This window comes from Mytilus californianus, unplaced genomic scaffold (genome assembly GCF_021869535.1).
Source record: "Mytilus californianus isolate M0D057914Y unplaced genomic scaffold, xbMytCali1.0.p SCAF_4, whole genome shotgun sequence".
Lineage (NCBI taxonomy): Eukaryota > Metazoa > Mollusca > Bivalvia > Mytilida > Mytilidae > Mytilus > Mytilus californianus.
In genome coordinates, this window is record NW_026262690.1 from 84,313,691 (window position 1) to 84,336,427 (window position 22,737).

Sequence of the window (22,737 nt, forward strand, 5' to 3'; positions counted from 1 at the left end):
TACGACCGCAAAAAAATTTTTGTGGTCGTATATTGGTATGACGTTGGCATCGTCGTCGTCGTCGTCGTCGTCCGGCGTCGTCGTCCGAATACACATTAGTTTTCGCACTCTAACTTTAGTTTAAGTGAATGGATCTCATTGAAATTTTACCATAAGGTTCAATACCACAAAAGGAAGGTGGGGATTGATTTTGGGGGTTATGGTACTAACAGTTAAGGAATTAGGGGCCAAAAGGGGCCAAAAATAAGCATTTTTGTAACTTCCAGACATAACTTGTGTGTAAGTGTATGGATCTCTCTGACATTGTACCACAAGGTTCCATATCACAAAGGGAATGCTGGGATTGATATTGGGGGTAATTGTCTCCAAATTTTAGGAATTAGGGGCCAAAAAGGGGCAAAAAACAAGCATTTTTCTAGTTTCATGACAATAACTTGTTTGTAAGTGTATGGATCTTTATGAAATTGTACTACAAGGTTCCATATTACAAAGGGAATACTGGGATTGATTTTTGGGGTAATTTCCTCCAAATATTAGGAATTAGGGGCAAAAAAGGGGCAAAAAACAAGCATTTTTCTAGTTTCATGACAATAACTTGTTTGTAAGTGTATGGATCTTTATGAAATTGTACTACAAGGTTCCATATCACAAAGGGAAGGCTGGGATTGATTTTGGGGGTTTTCCCTCAAAATTTTAGTAATTAGGGGCCATAAAAGGGCAAAAAAAACATGCATTTTTCTAGTTTCAGGACAATAACTTGTGTGTAAGTGTATGGATCTTTATGAAATTGTACTGCAAGGTTCCATATCACAAAGGGAAAGCTGGAATTGAGTTTGGGGGTAATTGCCCTAAACGTTTAGGAATTTGGGGCCAAAAAGGGGCCAAAAAACAAGCATTTTTCTAGTTTCCAGACAATAACTTGTGTTCAAGTGTATGAATCTCTCTGAAATTGTACTGCAAGGTACCATACCACAAAGGGAAAGCTGGGATTGAGTTTGGGGGCGATGAATCATAGGGGGGTTCAAAAAATTGGGGGGGGGGGGGGAATTTTTTTGTTCCTTTTTTTTCTTTAACATTTTCCATTTTAAATTGGTTATTTCTGATTTATATATAAAAGCAAATAATAATGATATGGTTTGAATAGGCATACATGTGAACCTCCCGACGGGAGTACAATAATCCCGTTTTCAGGGGTCTCCTCCCGACCTCCCGTTGAAAAAATCCCGTGTATGAAATTTTTCATGAATGAAAAATTTCTGCCCAACATAACATCTCAGGCATCTGGTGTAACTGACATTACCTGAAGTTATATCTTACCTGTAAATCAATTTACATGCATAATTATATGGCTTCACTTGTCAGCTTGGGTGTCAAACATACTGGTAAACAACGATTTTTACCTCAGGCTAACTGCCGTTGTGTAACAAAAACTGTGTATTTATTGGGTTACTTCCCTTGATTTATCCTGTTTTAAGTTACTTTCCTTTTAATAATGAAAATTTTTAAAAGAATATAAATAAAATATAAATTGAACAAATAATCATAAAAGGATGATTATTAAATGATTTTAAATGTCTTAGGACAAATAAAAAAATAATAATTTGAAAATTATTTGAGGATTCTATACTTCCTTTTAAGGCTTAAATTGAAATTTATATAATAACTATGACCCTAACTTTACAGATAGAATGAATTTCTGAGTTTGCAAATAAAAACTATTTGCAAGAGAAAAAATAAAAAAATAAAAACTATTTGCAGACAGCTAAACAAATGTTCTGGTTGCAATGATTATTTTATAGAATATGAAGTAAAAAATTTAAAGAACATACTGGAAAAAAACAATGTTAGATTGAACATGAAGAATATAAAGATGGAGAAACTTTATAAGTACAAGGGTACTATAAACATAATAAATTGGTTGGAAAGTTAAAGAAAACACACTTTAAAAGACCATTTTTACAGCACACGGTTACATTTACAACAAAATTAATGTCGATTAAAAACCTCCTGATCTGAGTCCTAATCTCCTGACCAAAATTTCCCAATCTCCTGATCTGAGTTTCACAGTCCATCACATGTATGAATAGGTAAATTGAAAATTTTTAAGTTCTTAGACCACTTTCATTCTGTGTCAAAAACCTATGCTGTGTCAAATATTTAATTACAATCCAAATTCAGTGCTGTATCAAGCTTGAATGTTGTGTCCATACTTGCCCCAACTGTTCAGGGTTCGACCTCTGCGGTCGTATCAAGCTGCGCCCCAGCGGAGCATTTTATTTAACATGCTCTAAAAGTGTGCTTCAGTTCTACAAAAATCAATACTTTGATCATTAATTTAATGCCTCTGTTACTAATTGGATGCTTCAAGTAGGAATTCCAAAAATAATCTGCATAACAATCATGCAGAAAATTTTGCTAGTTTTATTGATGCAAAGTTAACTATGCCAGTAAAGAGATCTTGATTATCATGAAACTTGGTAAAAATAGAAATTTGGAAACGCTTTCAAATTATTTATCTTGGCATTATTTTATTTGCTTTTATCTTATTAGCAGTTATCAAGTATGATTCTGTAACTTTACTGTAACAATGTCATTATCTTCACCAAGGTCTTTTTTTACCTCAAACATTTTGGTATCCTGTAAAAGACAAACATCATACATGTTTTGACAAATTATGAATAGAAAATCAAAGACCTAAAGATGGCAATGGTCAAATAGAATCTATTGCTGTTTTTCCATCCATACCATAAAAGTATTTTGATTTTTTTGGTATTTTTTTTATGGATTCAATAATTCAATTTCAATTTTAATTTGCAACAAATTACATGTATGTATATTCAGTTAATTTGTTTTATGCAATCTAAAACCACAAATTAAAAATCCATGAACCAAAGATATTTCTACAAACCACCAAAAAAAATTGAACCAACAAAATCACAGATTGAAGATTAACTTGGGAGTGAATGACTTCCTACAGTTACGCAGATGGGTGACTTTTTGGAAGAAAAAAACATGTATGAAAGAATCTGACCCAACTTTGTTTATGTTTATGTTATTTTATTTGTTTTATATTTGCAGGTTACAGATGACACAGAATTCATCATGCACATAGAACCAACAGAACAGTTAGAAACGTATACAGAAAAAATGTTTAACCACGTAACAAGACTTTTGAAAGAGAGAGACGATTATTTTGAGGTGCAATATTTAAAGTTATGCCACACCAAAATAATTTAAAAATTAATAAATGAATATAGTAGCCTGGAAGTGTAGCAAATGTTATAATAGAAAAACAAAGGATATGGGGTATCCATCCATGACACAAAATCAGTACATGTACAAAACACACAAAAAGCAAAGGAACAGCGCTTTTATTGCTGTTCTTCATCTCAAAGTCACAGTAAGGCCTTCAACACGGAACAAAAAACTCTCACCTCACTGCAAGTTTAAGAAGACAACTAGCACCGGCTTGAGCAGAATTCTTTGCAATAATGATTTGGATAGACTTTGTAAGACGCAACACCACCAAATCGGGCCCAGTAAAAAAAAACATACTGGAAAGTAGTACATATTTAAAACAAAATAGTTCCTACGTTTACCAAACTAAATTGCTGGTGATTTGATGAATTTGTTCAATTACTGTGGATTCATTATTATTCGTGGGTACATGTGAACCACAAATTTAAATGGTCAACAAACTACATATTTCTGTAGGTTTGAATTCAAACTTTTGTAAAAAAAACAAAATCAAATATTACCAATATTCCTTAGTCCATGAAAATACTATACTGTGTGATGTGTTTTCAGATTCATCACTCAACAACTTCCTGTTTACCAAAATATTTGGGCAGGGGTATCATCAGTGAGCAGTAGCTCTCAGTTTCACTTGTTTGCTTTATTTTATATTTAATACATTTTCTAGACTTTAAGATCTGTTTAAATTTTTTCATTGTATACCCATTGTTATAGCACATCAGATTTTAAAAAAAATGGTCTCTGTGCTTATGACTTGTATAAGGTATGTGATGCTAAAAAAAACTTCTTTCATAATTTGATTAAAATTAGTAACATTTTATCAGTACATTTGTACAAATAACATAACATATGCAATATGTTTCACTGAAACTGGAAAAATATACATATTGTTTTTACATTACAGATCCTTACAGAATTGGCACAGGAGAGAGACTTCTATCAGGCTCAGATCAGAGGGAATACTGCTCTACCCCTGACCACTCCCACTAGTCCAGAGAAACATCACATGGTAGTAGAACTGGCTGATTGTAAAGCAAAAATAAGGAAACTTAGACAGGAATTGTAAGTTTGGGAATAGTGTAAAGTTCAAGTCATGAATCTTAAGACAGTAATTGTAGATAAGGGAATAGTATAAAGGTTAAATCTGGAAACTAGGGCATTTAGATTACTATAAAAATCGTTTAAAGCTGGAATCTGAAAACTTGTGCTGGAATTTTTAGTTATTAGAAACTTTAAAGCTAAAATCTGTAACTTGTACTAGAATTATAAAATAAGAAAACAACGCGTTATAAATTCCATGCATTCAAAGCACTTTTCTAGATTTACCTTCATCAGTAAAGAATCAGTATAATTTTATGTACAAAATACATATGCCTTAAACTCTATAGAGCTGACAATAATAATACCCATTTTTTTTATTCAAAACTTTTAACTTTTTTTGAAATTCTTTACATGTATTTGAAATTAAAAGTTTCATATATTTCAACAAATAATCCTTTGGTTAAGAATTTAAAAAAATCCTCATATTTATAATCTCTGTCTTTTTGTAGTGGAAGTATTTTTTATTGATTTAAGATAACAATGTTAAACATATTTTAAATCTTGAAAATGTAGTGATGATATATTGTCTTTTTCTTGACTGTAACTCTTGAGATATGTTTTTATACCTGAAAATCTCAAGATATATTTTTGTGGTTTGTAGAAATATCATTGGTTAATGTGTAACAATAAAGTGTCTAGCAAAGAATAAATATGAACAATTATGTATAGTCTGCAAACCAACTTTCATGACAAAAATACTGCAGTTGTCTCCCTTAAACCATTTCTTGACAGGTTTACAATATTAGCTAACATAAAAAGCATGTAAGCAGCTAGTGTTTGGTCATCTGGTAGTACCACAAAACTTCCAAAAATAGCTTTTGATGTTCATCGTGAAGTATTACTGTTTACAATCATTTTAATTATTTATTTTTTATTTTCCAGGGAAGATAAGCAAGAATTGATTTCAGACCTACAAGTAGACCAGGATGATAATAAAGGGATTGTTTCCAAACTTAAAAATGAGGTTAGATATACTGCAGTCCACTTATAAAAAATAAATCATTGTATTTCTGAATAATTTATAATAAAATATATAATGTAAGATATGTTCGTATTTATCTACCTGCTATTTCCATGCAAATTTCCATAGCACATAATGTTCTTAGAAAAAAAATTGTAGGTTCCAATATGAGCTATGTTTAATGTGTATTTTCTGTTCATAATTTGCCATTTCAAAATCTAGTGTTTCATGAGTAATATTCTCTGGATAGTACATCCAAACTGGTCCGAGTACACAGTTATCGTCCTTTGATTTTCGTTGTCCACGAATATAGTCCCTAGTGTGGACAGTGTGTTACTTGCCAATTTTTTTTATACCCCTTCCAAATTTATTTCTCCATGTTTTATGACTCAAATAGCAAGAAGGGGGATGAAATGACACTGTAAAAAAATTTGGGTCATAAATTTCAAAGTAAAGTAGTGATTTGGTCCAGCTGAAAAATGTTAAAAATTAGCACTTCGGAAGCTGTCAAAAGATTTGAAGACCCCCTTAACATGAAATTGTCCATATTTTGAGTTAGAGCCGATGAAGTTTTCTATAAATTTGATATAATTTGTCCCAAAAGTAGTACAACACACTGTAAAAATATTATTGAGAAAGCACAGGTGGGATTTTTTTAATTTTAATTTATTGTCTAAAAGAAATGCACTACGAAATAACTGTGTACTCGGACCAACTATATGATTGGTAGCATACCTCCAAATACAGAAATATATTTAACCAATATTTTGAAATTATTGTATTTTGTTGTACACAGAGTAATATTTCTGAAAATTCAAAAATTATTGCTTGATTTATTATTGCACTAACTGACAAAAATGCAAGTTTACTTATTTTGATTTCCGAAATTACAGCTCTCAGTAATATGAATAAAATTTATTAAAATACAAGTTCAATTAAACTTAATTCTAGTCTCATCACTTTTTTTGCAAAATTAAAACATAAAAATTTCTGAATTTAAAAATCTTGAAATGGTATAAAAAGGTTAGTCTATCAGGTGACAGCTCATATTCACTACTAATCTTTACAGAAAACCTGTAAGTCTTTTTCATTATAGAATAAGGGAGTTCATATAGATTCAGATCTGACACCAAAGTCTGATCAACCAAATTAAAGAACAATTTTCATACGGGTAATATTAAGAATTATTTTCTACTAGGCTATTGTCAGAGTTGAAAAAACTGTTTGTGTTTTACAGAATGCCACATTGATACAAGATGCAAGAGCTGCTAGACTGTTGCGAGATGAACTTGATATTTTGAGAGAAAAGGTAAGTGTTATAAATCCTGGAAAACATTTACTTTTGATAAGTAACTTAAAAAGATCACAATATTAATGAAATGTGAACTAATTCCTGTCATAATTCAGCTTATTTGAACTTGATAATTTCTCAAAAAGTAAAGTGAGAAATCTTCATAAAAAATTACCAGTTGCATACACTGTAAACATGTATTTTCCTATTAACCTATCTTGATAACATGCAACATTCGAATTGTTACCTCTCCATTTGCCTGAGCCCATTAAATCTAGGGTTTAGTGGACAAAAGGTCAGCATTTGATAGCCAAATATAACTGCAGTTTCCCATAGTATCTAGCTATTGTGTACCTTTATTTATTTTCATTGCTCAAATTTGTTGTTCTGGTCGGTATTTTTGCTGACGGAAGAACACTGTCATAGTGGGCGTTTTATATCATACAAATACTGCTGATGGAGTAAACACAAATAAACACATATATTTATACTAGTGCTCTAAATAGATGAAACCATGTTGACATTTTAAGCAGTGAAATACAGCTCGTATATCTAGATTTAGTTTGACATTATATTTTTTTTCTATTTTTATCACAGGTAGCACAGTCTAATTCATACCAGACTGAGTTGACAAAGTGTAAAGAGAAGTTGAATGAGTTGGAATTCTACAAGTCCAGGGTCAATGTAAGTAGGTCATACTATTGAACATGTTAATGTCTATAACTAGGAAAAAGTGACATGATATGTAATGATTATTTTCCACCAACCAGACAACTTGGAGTGATGAAACATTTCATTTTGAAAGTAGCCATTTCTCAAAATTTTAACATAAAAGTATAAACAAAAGAAAATTTCTTTTTCAATTTAAGATTTTAACTTTATATAAGTATTCACTTACTGAACAATTCTTTAGAATATAAAAGTTATCAAATTGAAATTAAAATGAAAGGTTATGAACTTTTACAAAAATTGTTATGAACAGTTATAGTATTGTTTACAAGATAAAATTATGTTTGTGGACAATTGATATGTACATTCCATTATTACAGGAACTTCGAGAGGATAATGCCATACTGACAGAAACTAAGAACATATTAGAGGAGCAACTGTCAACCAGTCATAAGCGTGTAGAAACAGTGATTGAGCTAGAAAATGAACTGATGAGATATCGACAACAAGTAGAAGAAATGACATTGGTTAGTAAATTGTTAAAAGAAAAGTTATCTCCCTTTAATTAGAATGATTTAAATCTCGAAGACAAGTTTTATTTACTATGGAACAACAAGAACAAACTAAAATATCCTTGGGAAAAAAACAAATTTCAACACTGTTAGCAATCAAGTTCCATGTAGTCAGGTATGGGATTCATTCTTCTTGAGGTTATACAAAAAAGCCTTGCTGTGTGTCATAGTGAGTCAGTTAGCAGATGGAAGCTCCATATCTGTGAAGGATCATTTAATGTAGATGTCAATAAGGAGTGTTACCACTTTTGGCTTTGAAAATGCAAAAGGACAAGGTCCACTTTTTCCAAAAGTTTTATAAATTGTTGAAATTTGTTTTGATTTAGAAAAAAAAATATTCACCACTTGAAGTACACAAAAAAAAAAAAACAATTGAAAAGAAAAGAAGTGAAAAGCATTTTAAAACTGCATTTCCTATTAAAAATAGGTGTTTTTTGTAGGAAAAAAAATGTGCTTTCAATTTAACAATGTTAAAGTTTGCATATAATTGACTTCAGTTATACTTTTAAACATAATAAGTAAACTGAATTAACTGATATAAATATATACATTTAAAAACATTCACTTACAATCCAACTATATAAATAAAATTGTAGCTTAAGTTAAGGGGAGGTAATTTTGAATGATCTCTGTTAATTTTTACACAATTTTTAACATTTGATGTATATACTAAACTTTTTTAATACTTAAGAAATGAAATATTAATTATTGTAGGAAAGAGATGCTGACAGAGAAAAGATCAGGATTCTGACGGAAGACAATGCACAGTTACAGTTTGAAAAGAAATCCAACATGAACGAAAGTACAAATTTGGAACACGAACTGGAATCGGCAAGACTTAAAATTTCTGGTAATTTTGTTAGTTTTGTGTCTTTCATTTGTATACAGTTTTACATGCTATAGTTAGAAATTTCGGCGATTTTATAGCTGACATACAGAAAATATATATACAGTAAAACCTGTATAAATATTAGAAATTTCAGAAATTGGTTGTCCCCCAAATTCAAAAAAATAATATTTTAACTTTTTTTTTTTCATATCATCGTATGTCAAATCGACCTCTGTAGGTTAAGTCTCCGACTCATCAGTTTCACTTTCACTTTGAGTTCATTGTTTTCATTTGCATCAGAATCCTCGCGTTGTTTGAATTGTTCAACAAGAGTTTTGTTTGACTTCCATTGTTCATTTCCTACGTTGGTATAGCCGATTAAAAAGCAAGAATTTTATCAACCGAAATTTCATCATAATCGAAATATTGTCCTACAATGTACGATACCCATCAACTCGACAATGGAATGTCGTCATCCAGGTCTTCTTCATTATCAGGGTCATTGGTTTCAGGGTTCACAACAGGGCACCCAGCATTTCTTACTCCAGGATTTGAAAAAATTATCAAAGTCACAACGCAAGTTCTATGCGAGATATATGGCGTTTCTTTTAGATTATTTTAATTAAAACTAAATGGTTTTTCAATAATAAAGTTGCTACTGTGAGTTCACGGTTTAACACCTTGATAATTGATAATCCTGAAACACCAACTTGTATAAACAATTATGTTTTGATTGCATATCAATCCATACTGTTATGTTGATTAAACAAACCCATTTTGACAGATAATAATTAATGTAATTAAGAGTATTGAGACTTCATTATTAGACCGGAATTCAGAATACACAGTGTCTGGTTTACAGGGGGTATTTTTACAAAGACTTTGAAGGGGAAAAAATGGGACTATAATATAGGCGGGAATGGACAGGAAACCTGTTTATTCAGGGTCTGGTTTACCCAGGTTTGAATGTAATTATAAAAACAAATCAAATAAAGACAATAAAAGTGATATAATGAAAATTAATTGGAATTTACTCTTTCGTCTTCAATATTAGGTGTAAAGTCACAACAACAAAAAAGTGCAAAATAAACTAATAGATTATGTGTATGACTTCAGAGAAATAGGACAAAAGCGAGAGCTGCCTGGAAAAGGAACTTACACAATTCTGGCTTTTTACACACAATATTTAATATAACAAAATTTATTTACTTCATAAGATGTCTCCTTTTGACCTGTTTTGGTTATATAGCTTTAAATATAGTAATATCTTCAGCTTTCCAAACTTTGAACTCTTCAGAGGTATCTGATAAAGGTAAAAAATTACAAAAGAAAAACAAGCAAACTAACTAACAGAACCGTTGATATTTTACTTGGATCTCAATATTATTTGTCATGACTTGCAAAAAAAATCTGCATTTAAAATTTTTAAGCTTTCAAGAAAGATTTATAATTGTAGAAAACCATATTTGGGTTTATTTTTTTACATTTAAACTTTAATCCATTTTTAATTTTTCAGGCATTGGTGGCACTTTATCTGATCAAATGGCAGAAACAACTAATGCTAAAGTGCTAAGACTAGATCTGGAGAACCAGAGATTAAAGAAAAAAATTGAAGAACTTCGTGACAGTTCTTTAATAGAAAACACTTCTCTAAATTTGGAATTAGAAAAAGAAAACCAAAGACTAGCAAAGAAAATAGAAAAACTTCAGGGTTCTTCAAACGATTCTTCTCAACAGTGTATTGACTTAGAACAAAATCTGCATGTAGCAGCAAGAGAAAGAGACAATCTTGTTCAAACTCTCGAAACACTTAAAGATAATTATGAGAGACAAGTCAGAGAATTAGAGGCTGAAAATGACAACCTCCAGCAGACGGTTCATGTCATAAGACAAAGAAATGAGCAGACGAATGATACACGTCTGAAAGAATTAGAAAAAGAGAATAAACAGTTACATGAAACTGTGACAGCAAAAAATCAAGTGACATCAAAGTTAGAACATGAAAATAGACAAATACAAAAATCATTTTCAAAATTAAAATTAAACTCTGATCACATAAATGAATTGGAAACAGAAAATTCACAATTTGAAAAAGAGAATTCAGAATTACGTAAGAATATAGCAACTCTGCAGTTGATATGTGACAAAAGTGAGGTGTTAGAACAAGAAAACTCTGATTTGGAAGTAGAAAACAGAAAGTTACAAAAATCTGTTCAGACACTGAAGTCGGCATTACAGAAAAAGGAAAGTTTAGAACAAGAAAATATTAACCTGACAGTGGAAAATAAAAAGTTGGAAAGGTCATTACACTCTATGAAAAGTGCTTCTTCAAGGATAGCTGAATTAGAAAGTGAAAAAGATTCACAGAATAGGGAAATACAACAGCTTCGGAAAAGTCTGGAAAATCAGAGAAATCAAAGGACTAAACAAGAACAAATGGAATTAGATCTGTTAGATCTGGACAATGAAAATCAGAGAATTCAGAAATCTCTAGAGGTAACCACAAAACGTCTGAATCAGTTAGAGAAAGACAATACTGATCTGGAGGTCGAAAATGAAAAGTTACAAAAAGCTATGGAAGAAATGAAAATGTCAAGTAAGCGATTACATAATGTGGAAAAAGAAAGTTCAGAACTTGAAAATGAAGTAAGTAAATTACAGACTTCTAAAGCAGTGCTAGAAAAAGAAAACAAAAGACTGAAGCAGTCAGTACAGTTAAAAGACACTACTGTAGATGAACTGACTACAAAGTGTAATATTATGGAAAGAGAACATCGGAGTGTCAAACGGACGTTAGAAACACAGAAAGAGACATCTTCAAAGTTGCATGAATTTGAAAGAGAAAATAGAGAGATATTACAACAGTCAAATATTAACAAGAAAACCATAGCAACACTCAGAGAGGTCAGTATTTATTTTTAATTTTCAGATGTCTTATTGCAAAGAGTGTCATACCTTGTCCAATGTCCATATTCAGTCACAGTTCATAGATGTCATACATAAACAAGTATTTTTATGCCCCCGCCCTAGCGGTGGGGGCATTAAGTTTTACCTTTGTCCGTCTGTACGTACGTACGTACGTCCGTACGTCCCAAAATTGGTTTCCGTTCTCTAACTTGAGTTTGCCTCAACCAAATGTTATAAAACTTATACACAATGCTTATTACCACAAAACACAGTTTTGGTGGCGTCACTTTAACTGTTCTAGAGTTATGCCCCTTTATAAATGGAAAATTTGCAAAATTTGTAGTTTCCGTCCTCTAACTTAAGTTTGCCTCAACCAAAAGTTATGGAACTTATACATAAGGCTTATTACCACAAAACACAGATTTTGAATTTTGGTGGCGTCACTTTAACCGTTCTAGAGTTATGCCCCTTTATAAATGGAAAAATTGCAAAAATTTTAGTTTCCGTCCTCTTACTTAAGTTTGCCTCAACCAAATGTTATGAAACTTATATACAATGCTTATTATCACAAAACACAGATCAAGTTTGAATTTTGGTGGCGTCACTTTAACCGTTCTAGAGTTATGCCCCTTTATAAATGGAAAAATTGCAAAATTTTTAGTTTCTGTTCTCTTACTTAAGTTTGCCTAAACCAAATGTTATGAAACTTATACACAATGCTTATTACCACAAAACACAGATCAAGTTTGAATTTGGTTGGCGTCACTTTAACTGTTCTAGAGTTATGCCCCTTTATAAATGGAAAAAATTGCAAAATTTTTATTTTCTTCTAAATATCAAGTTTTTTTTAAAATTGGAGTTATTTTCCTTTGTCCATGATTATAGTTGAATCAACTACAATCAATGCTTTATACAATGCAATGTTTAATTTTGACTTCCACTGATAAAACACAGATCAAGTTGAATTTGGGTAGTGTCACTTTAACCATTATTGAGTTATGCCCCTTTATAAATAGAAAAATTGCTGAATTTTTAGTTTCTGTTCTCTACTTAAGTTAGCCTCAACCAAATGTTATGAGACTTACACACAAAACTCAGATCAAGTTCAAATTTGGGTAGCGTCACTTTTACTGTTCTTCAGTTATGTCCCTTTATAACTATATGATATGCAAGCGGGGGCATCATCTGTGTCCACATGTGGACACTATCCACATTTATTTGTTTGGGACTTACAGAAGTCAGTGTTTTATGATGAAAAACGTTAAAATAATTTTTGACTCATGTAGGTCAGAAAATGACAGACTTGTTTAGGTCAATTTATGTTTTATAAACAGGATGAACACATTTCATTTGACTTTTTGGCCAAACTACATTACCAATGACATATACAAATTTTTCTGAGGGTTTCTAGGAGTGTAGCTTTATATAAGTAATAATCTATGTCAATTTTGCATTAGAAAGCCATTTTTTTTATGCCCCCGCCGTAGCGGTGGGGGTATTAAGTTGTACCCTTGTCCGTCTGTACATACATACGAACGTACGTATGACCATACGTCCCAAAATTGGTTTCCGTTCTCTAACTTGAGTTTGCCTCAACCAAATGTTATGAAACTTATACACAATGATTATTACCACAAAACACAGATCAACTTTGAATTTTGGTGGCATCACTTTAACCGTTCTAGAGTTATGCCCCTTTATAAATGGAAAAATTGCAAAATTTTTATCTTAAATATCAAGTAATTTCTAAAATTGGAGTTATCTTCCTTTGTCCATGATTATAGTTGAATCAACTACAATCAATGCTTTATACAATGCAATGTTTAATTTTGACTTCCACTGATAAAACACAGATCAAGTTGAATTTGCAGTGTCACTTTAACCATTATTGAATTATGCCCTTTATAAATCGAAAGATTGCAAAATTTTTAGTTTCCATTCTGTAAATTATGTTTGCCCCAACCAAACATTATGAAACCTATTCACAATATTCATTACCACAAAACTAAGATCAAGTACAAAATTTTTGTTTCCGTTTTCTAACTTTAGTTTGCCTCAACCAAATGTTATGAAACTTATACACAATGCTTATTACTACATAATACAGATTAAGTACGAAATTTGGTGGCGACACTTTTACCATTCTTGAATTATGTCCCTTTATAAACATGAAAATTGCTGAATTTTTCATTTCCATTCTCGAACTTTAGTTTGTCTCAACCAAATGTTATAAAACTTATACACAACCGTTGAAGAGTTATGCGTGTTTACAAATAGAATAAAATGCTCCGCTGGGCGCAGCTTGATACGACTGCAGAGGTCAAACCCTGAACAGTTGGGGCAAGTATGGACACAACATTCAAGCTTGATACAGCACTGAATTTGGATTGTGATTACAGCAGATTCCATTGAGTGTGTAGCCAAAGGTAATATCTTTGGTTAGCTTACTTGTTAGCTGAACCGTGAATTCATTGTTAGATTAGGTAAACTACCCTACTTTAAGAATAGACTAGTCCGACAGAAAACCAATCGATCTGTCTGTTGGACTATGCTACTTTGAAAGGAGGGTAGTATACCTGACCCAATAATGACTTCACGGTTCAGCTAACAAGCAAGCTAACCAAAGACATTACCTTTCACTACACACTCAATGGAATCTGCTGTAAATATTTGACACAGCATTGGTTTCTGACACAGAATGAATGTGGTCTAAGAACTTAAAAATTTTAATTTACCTATTCAAACCATATCATTATTATTTGCTTTTATATATAAATCAGAAATAACAAATTTAAAAAGGAAAATTTTAAAGAAAAAAAAAATACCTCCCCCAAATTTTTTGAACCCCCTTACGATTCATCACCCCCAAACTCAATCCCAGCCTTCCCTTTGTGATATGGTACCTTGCAGTACAATTTCAGAGAGATTCATACACTTGAACACAAGTTATTGTCTGGAAACTAGAAAAATGCTTGTTTGAAGTCCCCTTTTTGGCCCCAAATTCCTAAACGTTTCAGGCAATTACCCCCAAACTCAAACCCAGCTTTCCCTTTGTGATATGGAACCTTGTAGTACAATTTCATAAAGATCCATACACTTACACACAAGTTATTGTCATGAAACTAGAAAAATGCTTGTTTTTGCCCCTTTCTGGCCCCTAATTCCCAAAATTTGGAGGCAATTACCCCCAAAATCAATCCCAGCCTTCCCTTTGTGGTATGGTACCTTGCAGTACAATTTCAGAGAGATCCATACACTTGAACACAAGTTATTGTCTGGAAACTAGAAAAATGATTATTTTTGGCCCCTTTTTATCCCCGTATTCCTAAACGTTTTGGGCAATTACCCCCAAACTCAATTCCAGCTTTTCCTTTGTGATATGGAACCTTGTAGTACAATTTCAGAAAGATCCATACACTTACACACAAGTTATTATCATGAAACTAGAAAAATGCTTGTTTTTTGCCCCTTTTTTGGCCCCTAATTCCTAAAATTTGGAGGCAATTACCACCAAAATCAATCCCAGCATTCCCTTTGTGATACGGAATCTTGTGGTACAATGTCAGAGAGATCCATACACTAACACACAAGTTATGACTGGAAGTTACAAAAATGCTTATTTTTGGCCCCTAATTCCTTAACTGTTGGTACCATAACCCCCAAAATCAATCCCAACCTTCCTTTTGTGGTATTGAACCTTATGGTAAAATTTCATAGAGATCCATTCACTTAAACTAAAGTTAGAGTGCGAAAACCAATGTGTCTTCGGACAACGACGCTGGACGACGATGCCGGACGACGACGCCAACGTCATACCAATATACGACCAAAAAATTTTTGCGGTCGTATGAAAATTGCTGAATTTTTAGTTTCTGTTCTCTAATTAAGTTAGCCTCAACCAAATGTTATGAGACTTACACACAATGCTTATTACCACAAAACTCAGATCAAGTTCAAATTTGGGTAGCGTCACTTTTACCGTTCTTCAGTTACATGTATGTCCCTTTATAACTATATGATATGCAAGAGGGGGCATCATCTGTGTCCACATCTGGACACTATCCACATTTGTCATTTATTTAAAGAGAGCATTGCCTAGCAATGTGGTCACAATTTCCTTTAGATGCACAACCTTGGTATAGTGGTACAAAGGTCTTAATTTGAAGATAGCCAATTATGGTAACCTCTTGACTTGAATAAGTCAATTTTGAAACCTTTTGATTTTGGTCATCCATTTTTTGTTGAATATTTATTGACTAATTTTGTTTTCAAATAAAGGGAGAGAACCCTGAAACATATACATTTAGACCTCTAGTAGTCAAAGGCAAAAATTGGAATTATTTATGTCTGAGCCCTAACTGACATTACCAAACAAATGACATAACTGATTAGATCTGTTCAGAATGTGGCAAGATAATTATATATACAGTGTTCATAGTAACTTGTTCCAATTCGTTTAAAATTCAAAGTTGCATATTATATATGCATGTGTTTGTTCAGTGCAGATCCCTGTTTATATTAGGGGTCAAGGTACAACCTTCCTTGATTATTGAATGCCTTCTCTTGTCAAAAAAAGCTGATGGAACCCTTCAGTTGTCAAGATAGTCTGTGAAATGTTTTAGTGAAAAATTTTGGATTTCTACACAAGAGATTATTGACCTAAATTAGCAATTCAGGCTACAGACATTTTCGTTTGTGCATATAATAATTTTTAATAAATATTCTCTCAAAACTTTATGATGTGCCTGATATCATTCATAATCTCATGCTTTTGGTCTTCTGTTATTAAATATCGATCATGACAAAATGAAAACCCTGTGGACTTTTTTCATCCTACAACTTCAATTACTGTTATGCATTTTTAAAATGTTGACAAGGGTTAAATAGTATGTGGGAATTGAAGCATGAATAAATTTTCTACCTGGGGAATCCTTCCTTACGACTTAACAATTCCCTCAACAATTTATGAAAGAGTTAAGGTTTTATAACTTCCAAAAAAGATATAATCGAAAAATATTTCACTTAAAGTTACTACATCATGTCATGCATCATAAAGTCAAGGTTTTATTTTTGTCGAGCCTGCGACTTTTGTCGCAGAAAGCTCGACATAGGGATAGTGATCCGGCGGCGGCGGCGTTAGCTAACTTCTTAAAAGCTTTATATTTTAGAAGGTGGAAGGTCTGGATGCTTCATACTTTGTATATGGATGCCTCATGTTACGAAGTTTCCGTCAGTCACATGTCTAATGTCCTTGACCTCATTTTCATGGTTCAGTGACTACTTGAAAAAAAAGTTAAGATTTTTTGTAATGTTAAATTCTCTCTTATTATAAGTAATAGGATAACTATATTTGGTGTGTGCGTACCTTGCAAGGTCCTCATGCCCGTCAGACAGTTTTCACTTGACCTCGACCTCATTTCATGGATCAGTGAACAAGGTTAAGTTTTCGTGGTCAAGTCCATATCTCAGATACTATAAGCAATAGGTCTAGTATATTCGGTGTATGGAAGGACTGTAAGGTGTACATGTCCAACTGGCAGATGCCATCTGACCTTGACCTCATTTTCATGGTTCAGTGGTTATAGTTAAGTTTTTGTGTTTTGGTCTGTTTTTCTTATACTGGATGCAATATAGGTCTACTATATTTGGTGTATGGAATGATTGTAAGGTGTACATGTCTAGCTGGCAGGTGTCATCTGACCTTGACCTCATTTTCATGGTTCAGTGGTCAAAGTTAAGTTTTTGAGTTTTGGTCTTTTTTTCTAATACTGCATGCAATAGGTCTACTATATTTGGTGTATGGAATGATTGTAAGGTGTACATGTCTAGCTGGCAGGTGTCATCTGACCTTGACCTCATTTTCATGGTTCAGTGGTCAAAGTTAAGTTTTTGAGTTTTGGTCTTTTTTTCTAATACTATATGCAATAGTTCAACTATATTTGGTGTATGGAAATATTTTATGATCTATATGTCAGTCACGCAGGTTTTATTTGACCGTGACCTCATTTTCAAGGTTCATTGCTCAGTGTTAAGTTTTTGTGTTTTGGTCTGTTTTTCTTAAACTATAAGCAATAGGTCAACTATATTTGTTGTATGGAATGTATGTACATGCCTGCCTAGCATGGTTCATCTGACCTTGACCTCATTTTCATGGTTCATTGGTCAATGTTTAGTTTACTTGGTTAATGTTAAGTTTATGTGACAGTTGTAATAAAGCTTTATATTTAGGACTATCAACATAATATCAATGATTAGTAAAGAAGGCGAGACATTTCAGCGTGTGCACTCTTGTGTAACACTTCAATGTTTGCAGAATTTTTTCAGAGCTTCAAGAATCAATGACAAATAATTTGAAGATAAGGGGCTAAAAGCTGCTTGGTTTGGCCTAATCAAAACATATTTGCTGATCACAAATAAATTACTTTTTGAGCAATGAAACTCTTTGCCTTTATTGGGGTACAAATTTGATAGTGGGTTTCGTTTTAGAGTTTGATGTTTCTAAATAGTGCATGGTCATGAATTTTGTTATTATAGAATTTTAAATTCAAATTGAATTAATGCATTGTCATGGATTTTGTAATTTTAGATTTTAAAGTTGCTTAATATTAAAGTTTAACACTATGGATTTATAACTAAATAAAGATATTTAGAGCTATGCTTTCTTTTAAATTTGGCAAATCATTTTTACTTCAGTACAAAATATATGTTGGTTGCTGCTTTGCTTAAAAGGAAAACTTGAGTTTGCAAAGTTAGAATTTTACATAGTGATATGATAGATTAAATTTTGTTCCTTTGATTTTGATGATATGACCTTGGCCATTCTAAAAATTTTTGGCCAGGACTGGCAACAAATGATTAAGCAAAGCCTGGGTAGAAAAGAGCCAAGCCCAATACTTTATTAAAAAGTCAACTGAAATTTATGAAACATGATTTTTATACGACCGCAAAAAAATTTTGTGGTCGTATATTGGTATGACGTTGGCGTCGTCGTCGTCGTCGTCCGAAGACACATTGGTTTTCGCACTCTAACTTTAGTTTAAGTGAATGGATCTTTTTGAAATTTTACCATAAGGTTAAATACCACAAAAGGAAGGTTGGGATTGATTTTGGGGGTTATGGTACCAACAGTTAAGGAATTAGGGGCCAAAAAGGGGCCAAAAATAAGCATTTTCTAGTTTCCAGACAATAACTGTGGAAGGGTGTATGGATCTCTCTGAAATTATACTACAAGTTTCCATACCACAAAGGGATGGTTAGGATTTGCTTTGGGGGGTTATGGCTCAAACCGTTTAGGAATTAGGGGCAAAAAAGGGGGAAAAACAAGGTTGTCCTGGTTAATGGACAAATACTTTAGTACAAAACATAATTTAAAGCAGTGTAAGGGAGATAAATCAAATACATCATTGAAATTATCTCCCTTACACTGCTTTTAAATTATGTATAAAGTAATGGTTAATGAACAATAAAGATAATTTAAAACAGTGTAAGGGAGGTAATCCAAATACAACGTTTTGGTTACTTCCCTTACACTGCTTTTAAATTATGTTTAAAGAAATGCATATTTATAAAGGAAGACCAGTAAAAATATCTGCAAATGTTGCATCTTTTTTTTTTACAAAAAAATCCATATGAAAGATTTGACACTATATTTTTAATTCTATTATAAAAAAGATTAAGCTAGCACTATGGTAAATTTAAATAGGTAATTATGGTTGCCAACTCCATTGGAAATTTGAATTGAGATTATGACCATATCTTGAGGGAAAGAATTTTTTTGGGGAAAAAAGGGGGGGGGGGATAAAAAGAAATTGTGGGAGGTCAATTTTTTCTCATTTCAGATTTCAGAAATTAAAAAGAATTATTCTTCAAATATTATTTTTTTTTCAAATTTCAAATATTGAAAAATTTTAAGAAGTAATCTTTAATTGCACAGTATGGCGCATTAGATTTGTAAAATCTTTGATCATATTTATTTATTTGTTATGCCGAATCTAACAGTGTATTTAGATTTTTAATTTTGGGTCCAGTTTTCAAATTGGTCTACATTAAGGTCCAAAGGGTCCAAAATTAAACTTTGTTTGATTTTAGCAAAAATTGAATATATGAGGTTCTTTGATATGCTGAATCTAAACATGTATTTAGATTTTTGATTTTTGGCCCAGTTTTCAAGGTGGTCCAAATTGGGGTCCAAAATTAAACTTTGTTTGATTTCAACAAAAATTGAATATATGGGGTTCTTTGATATGCTGAATCTAACCATGTATTTAGATTTTTTATTTGTGGACCCCGTTATCAAATTGGTTCATATTAAGGTCAAAAGGGTCCAAAATTAAACTTTGTTTGATTTCATTAAAAATTTAATTATTGGGGTTCTTTGATATGCCAAATCTAACCGTGTTTTTAGATTTTTAATTTGGGTCCCGTTTTTTAAATTGGTCTTCATTGAGGTCCAAAGGGTCCAAAATTAAACTTAGTTTGATTTTAACATAATTGAATTCTTGGGGTTCTTTGATATGCTGAATCTAAACATGTGTTTAGATTTTTGATTATGGGCCCAGTTTTCAAGTTGGTCCAAGTTGGGGTCCAAAATTAAACTTTTTTTGATTTCAACAAAAATTGAATATATGGGGTTCTTTGATATGCTGAATCTAACCATGAATTTAGATTTTTTATTTGTGTGCCCCGCTATCAAATTGGTTCATATTGAGGTCAAAAGGGTCCAAAATTAAACTTTGTTTGATTTCATCAAAAATTGAATTATTGGGGTTCTTTGATATTCCAAATCTAACCGTGTATTTAGATTTTTAATTTTAAGTCCCGTTTTTTAAATTGGTCTACATTAAGGTCCAAAGGGTCCAAAATTAAACTTAGTTTGATTTTAGCAAAAATTGAATTCTTGGGGTTCTTTGATAGGCTGAATCTAAACATGTGTTTAGATTTTTGATTATGGGCCCAGTTTTCAAGTTTGACCAAGTTGGGGTCCAAAATTAAACTTTGTTTGATTTTAACAAAAATTGAATATATTGGGTTCTTTGATATGCTGAATCTAACCATGTATTTTGATTTTGGACATTGGACCATAATAGGTAAATTAAAAAAATTCAAGTTCTTAGACCACATTCTTTCTGTGTCAGAAACCTATGCTGTGTCAAATATTTAATAACAATCCAAATTCAGAGCTGTATCAAGCTTGAATGTTGTGTCCATACTTGCCCCAACTGTTCAGGGTTCGACCTCTGCGGTCGTATCAAGCTGTGCCCCAGCGAAGCCTTTTATTAATTTTAATATTTCTTTCCATCCAATTATAATATTTAGACATACTATGAGATGAAGAGGACCCTTCATCTTTTTCAAAATTGTTTTGTACAGAGGAAGTTAGTTCTGGTATTTTTTTTTTCATCCTTTTTCACTCACCTGTTCTAAAGTGCTAGTGAGGGCTATTCTCATGACTTGAATTTTTACAACACTACTTACAGAACAAGGAAAATTTTATGACCTCTTTGGAAGGGAATAATTTTATATTTGATCTGTAGCTTGAAAGTGTTCAGTTGTAGAGTGTAAGCAATTTTACATCTGCCATGCAACCACTTCCTGTTTGCAGATAATTTGAAATTTTACAACACTCATTGAATAATGAAAATTTAATTCAAACTTTTCTTGGCTTCTATTACAAGAATCCACTCTACTCTCTGTTTTAAAGACCTTTCGAAATAATAAACACCTTCAAAAATGTAATCATTACCAGAACAGAAAGTGAAATGGAGTGTTGTCAGATCTTTGAACACAGAATCGGTATTTTAATCAGATTGGAATGATTTATATTTGGTCTGCAGCTTGATAAGCTGAGTTTTAGTTAGTAAGCAATTTTAGCATCTGCAAAGCAGCTAATAGTCTGAAATTTTGCAACACTCATACAAGGTCACCAATGTTTTCTTGGCTTTAGAGTCTAATGATTTTAGGGAATGATCAGTTATGCTTCAGTATTATATTGTATACATGTTACCTCAATCGATTGCATGCAGTGACACAGGTCCAGACATGGTATTGGTCTTGTTATTATATGATATGATGTATACTTTTGTTTTGTTTTAGGAATTGGTTAATGAAAAGATTAAAAGTCAGCAGTTGAGCAATGAACTAGAAAAGTTGAATGGGGAGTTAGAAAGAGTTGGTATCAACAAGGAAAAGTTAGTGATGGCTGAACACTCACAAGATGACAAGTAAGTTATATTGTATATCGTATATTAAGGGGGATGATAGAACACATTCAGGATAAACACTAGTTATGCAATCCGTATGTTTTAAAATTAGTTTCTGTTCTCTAACTTTAGTTTGCCTCAACCAAATGATATGAAACTTATACACAATGATTATTACTACCAAACACAGATCAAGTGTGAATTTGGATGGCATCAATTTCACCGTTCTTGAGTTATGTCCCTTTGTAAACTGTATGTACATACATCCCTAAATTGGTTTCTGTTCTCTAACTTTAGTTTGCCTCAACCAAATGTTATGAAACTTATACACAATGCTTATTACCACGAAACACAGATCAAGTTGGAATTTGGGTGGCGTCACTTTCACCGTTCTAGAGTTATGACTTTTACAAATGGAAAAATTGCTGAATTTTTCGTTTCACTAACAAGTTTGCTTCAACCAAATGTTATGAAACTTGAGCACATTGCTTTTTACCACAAAACTCCGATCAAATTTGAATTTGGGTGGCGTCACTTTTACTGTTCTTGAGTTATGTCCCTTTCAATCCACAACTCCTCAAAGAGACAACAGATTTTAAGGAAACTTATATTGTTTCTTCTCTTTGTACTTAGTTTTGCATCCTAGATCTGGCTTCTTTATTTAGGGTTCCTACTGAGGTTTAAGTAGGAAGCTAATATGGGTAATCTCTTGTATAGGGATATATATCCTGTGGTCAAGGTATACGTGAGCCTGCGAAAAATCAGGATTTTTTTTATACGCCCGTTTACCGGATGTATTATGGTATACCGTTATCTGTCCATCCGTCGTCAACATGTCAGACAATAATACAAAAACGCCTCAATCAATTTGCATGAAACTTTGGTGAATTGTTTATATCTATTGACGTGAGCTCTCTTGTTTTTATAAATTGTAGATTTTAAGTTTCCAAGTT

At 32.3% G+C, this 22,737-nt stretch overlaps 1 protein-coding gene across 7 annotated transcripts in view; it reads left to right on the forward strand.

Annotated features, from left to right (window-relative positions):
• Positions 1–22,737, forward strand: part of LOC127738747 (girdin-like) — a 77,298-nt gene that overhangs the window by 20,991 nt on the left and 33,570 nt on the right. For all 7 annotated transcript variants that reach the window (XM_052250090.1, XM_052250086.1, XM_052250087.1 and 4 more), the window contains exons 6-14: positions 3,079–3,198; positions 4,160–4,317; positions 5,239–5,320; positions 6,555–6,626; positions 7,206–7,292; positions 7,658–7,804; positions 8,564–8,699; positions 10,195–11,582; positions 21,678–21,805. In XM_052250090.1, the coding sequence (XP_052106050.1) occupies positions 3,079–3,198; positions 4,160–4,317; positions 5,239–5,320; positions 6,555–6,626; positions 7,206–7,292; positions 7,658–7,804; positions 8,564–8,699; positions 10,195–11,582; positions 21,678–21,805 (2,318 nt within the window). The remainder of the gene's footprint in view (positions 1–3,078; positions 3,199–4,159; positions 4,318–5,238; positions 5,321–6,554; positions 6,627–7,205; positions 7,293–7,657; positions 7,805–8,563; positions 8,700–10,194; positions 11,583–21,677; positions 21,806–22,737) is intronic.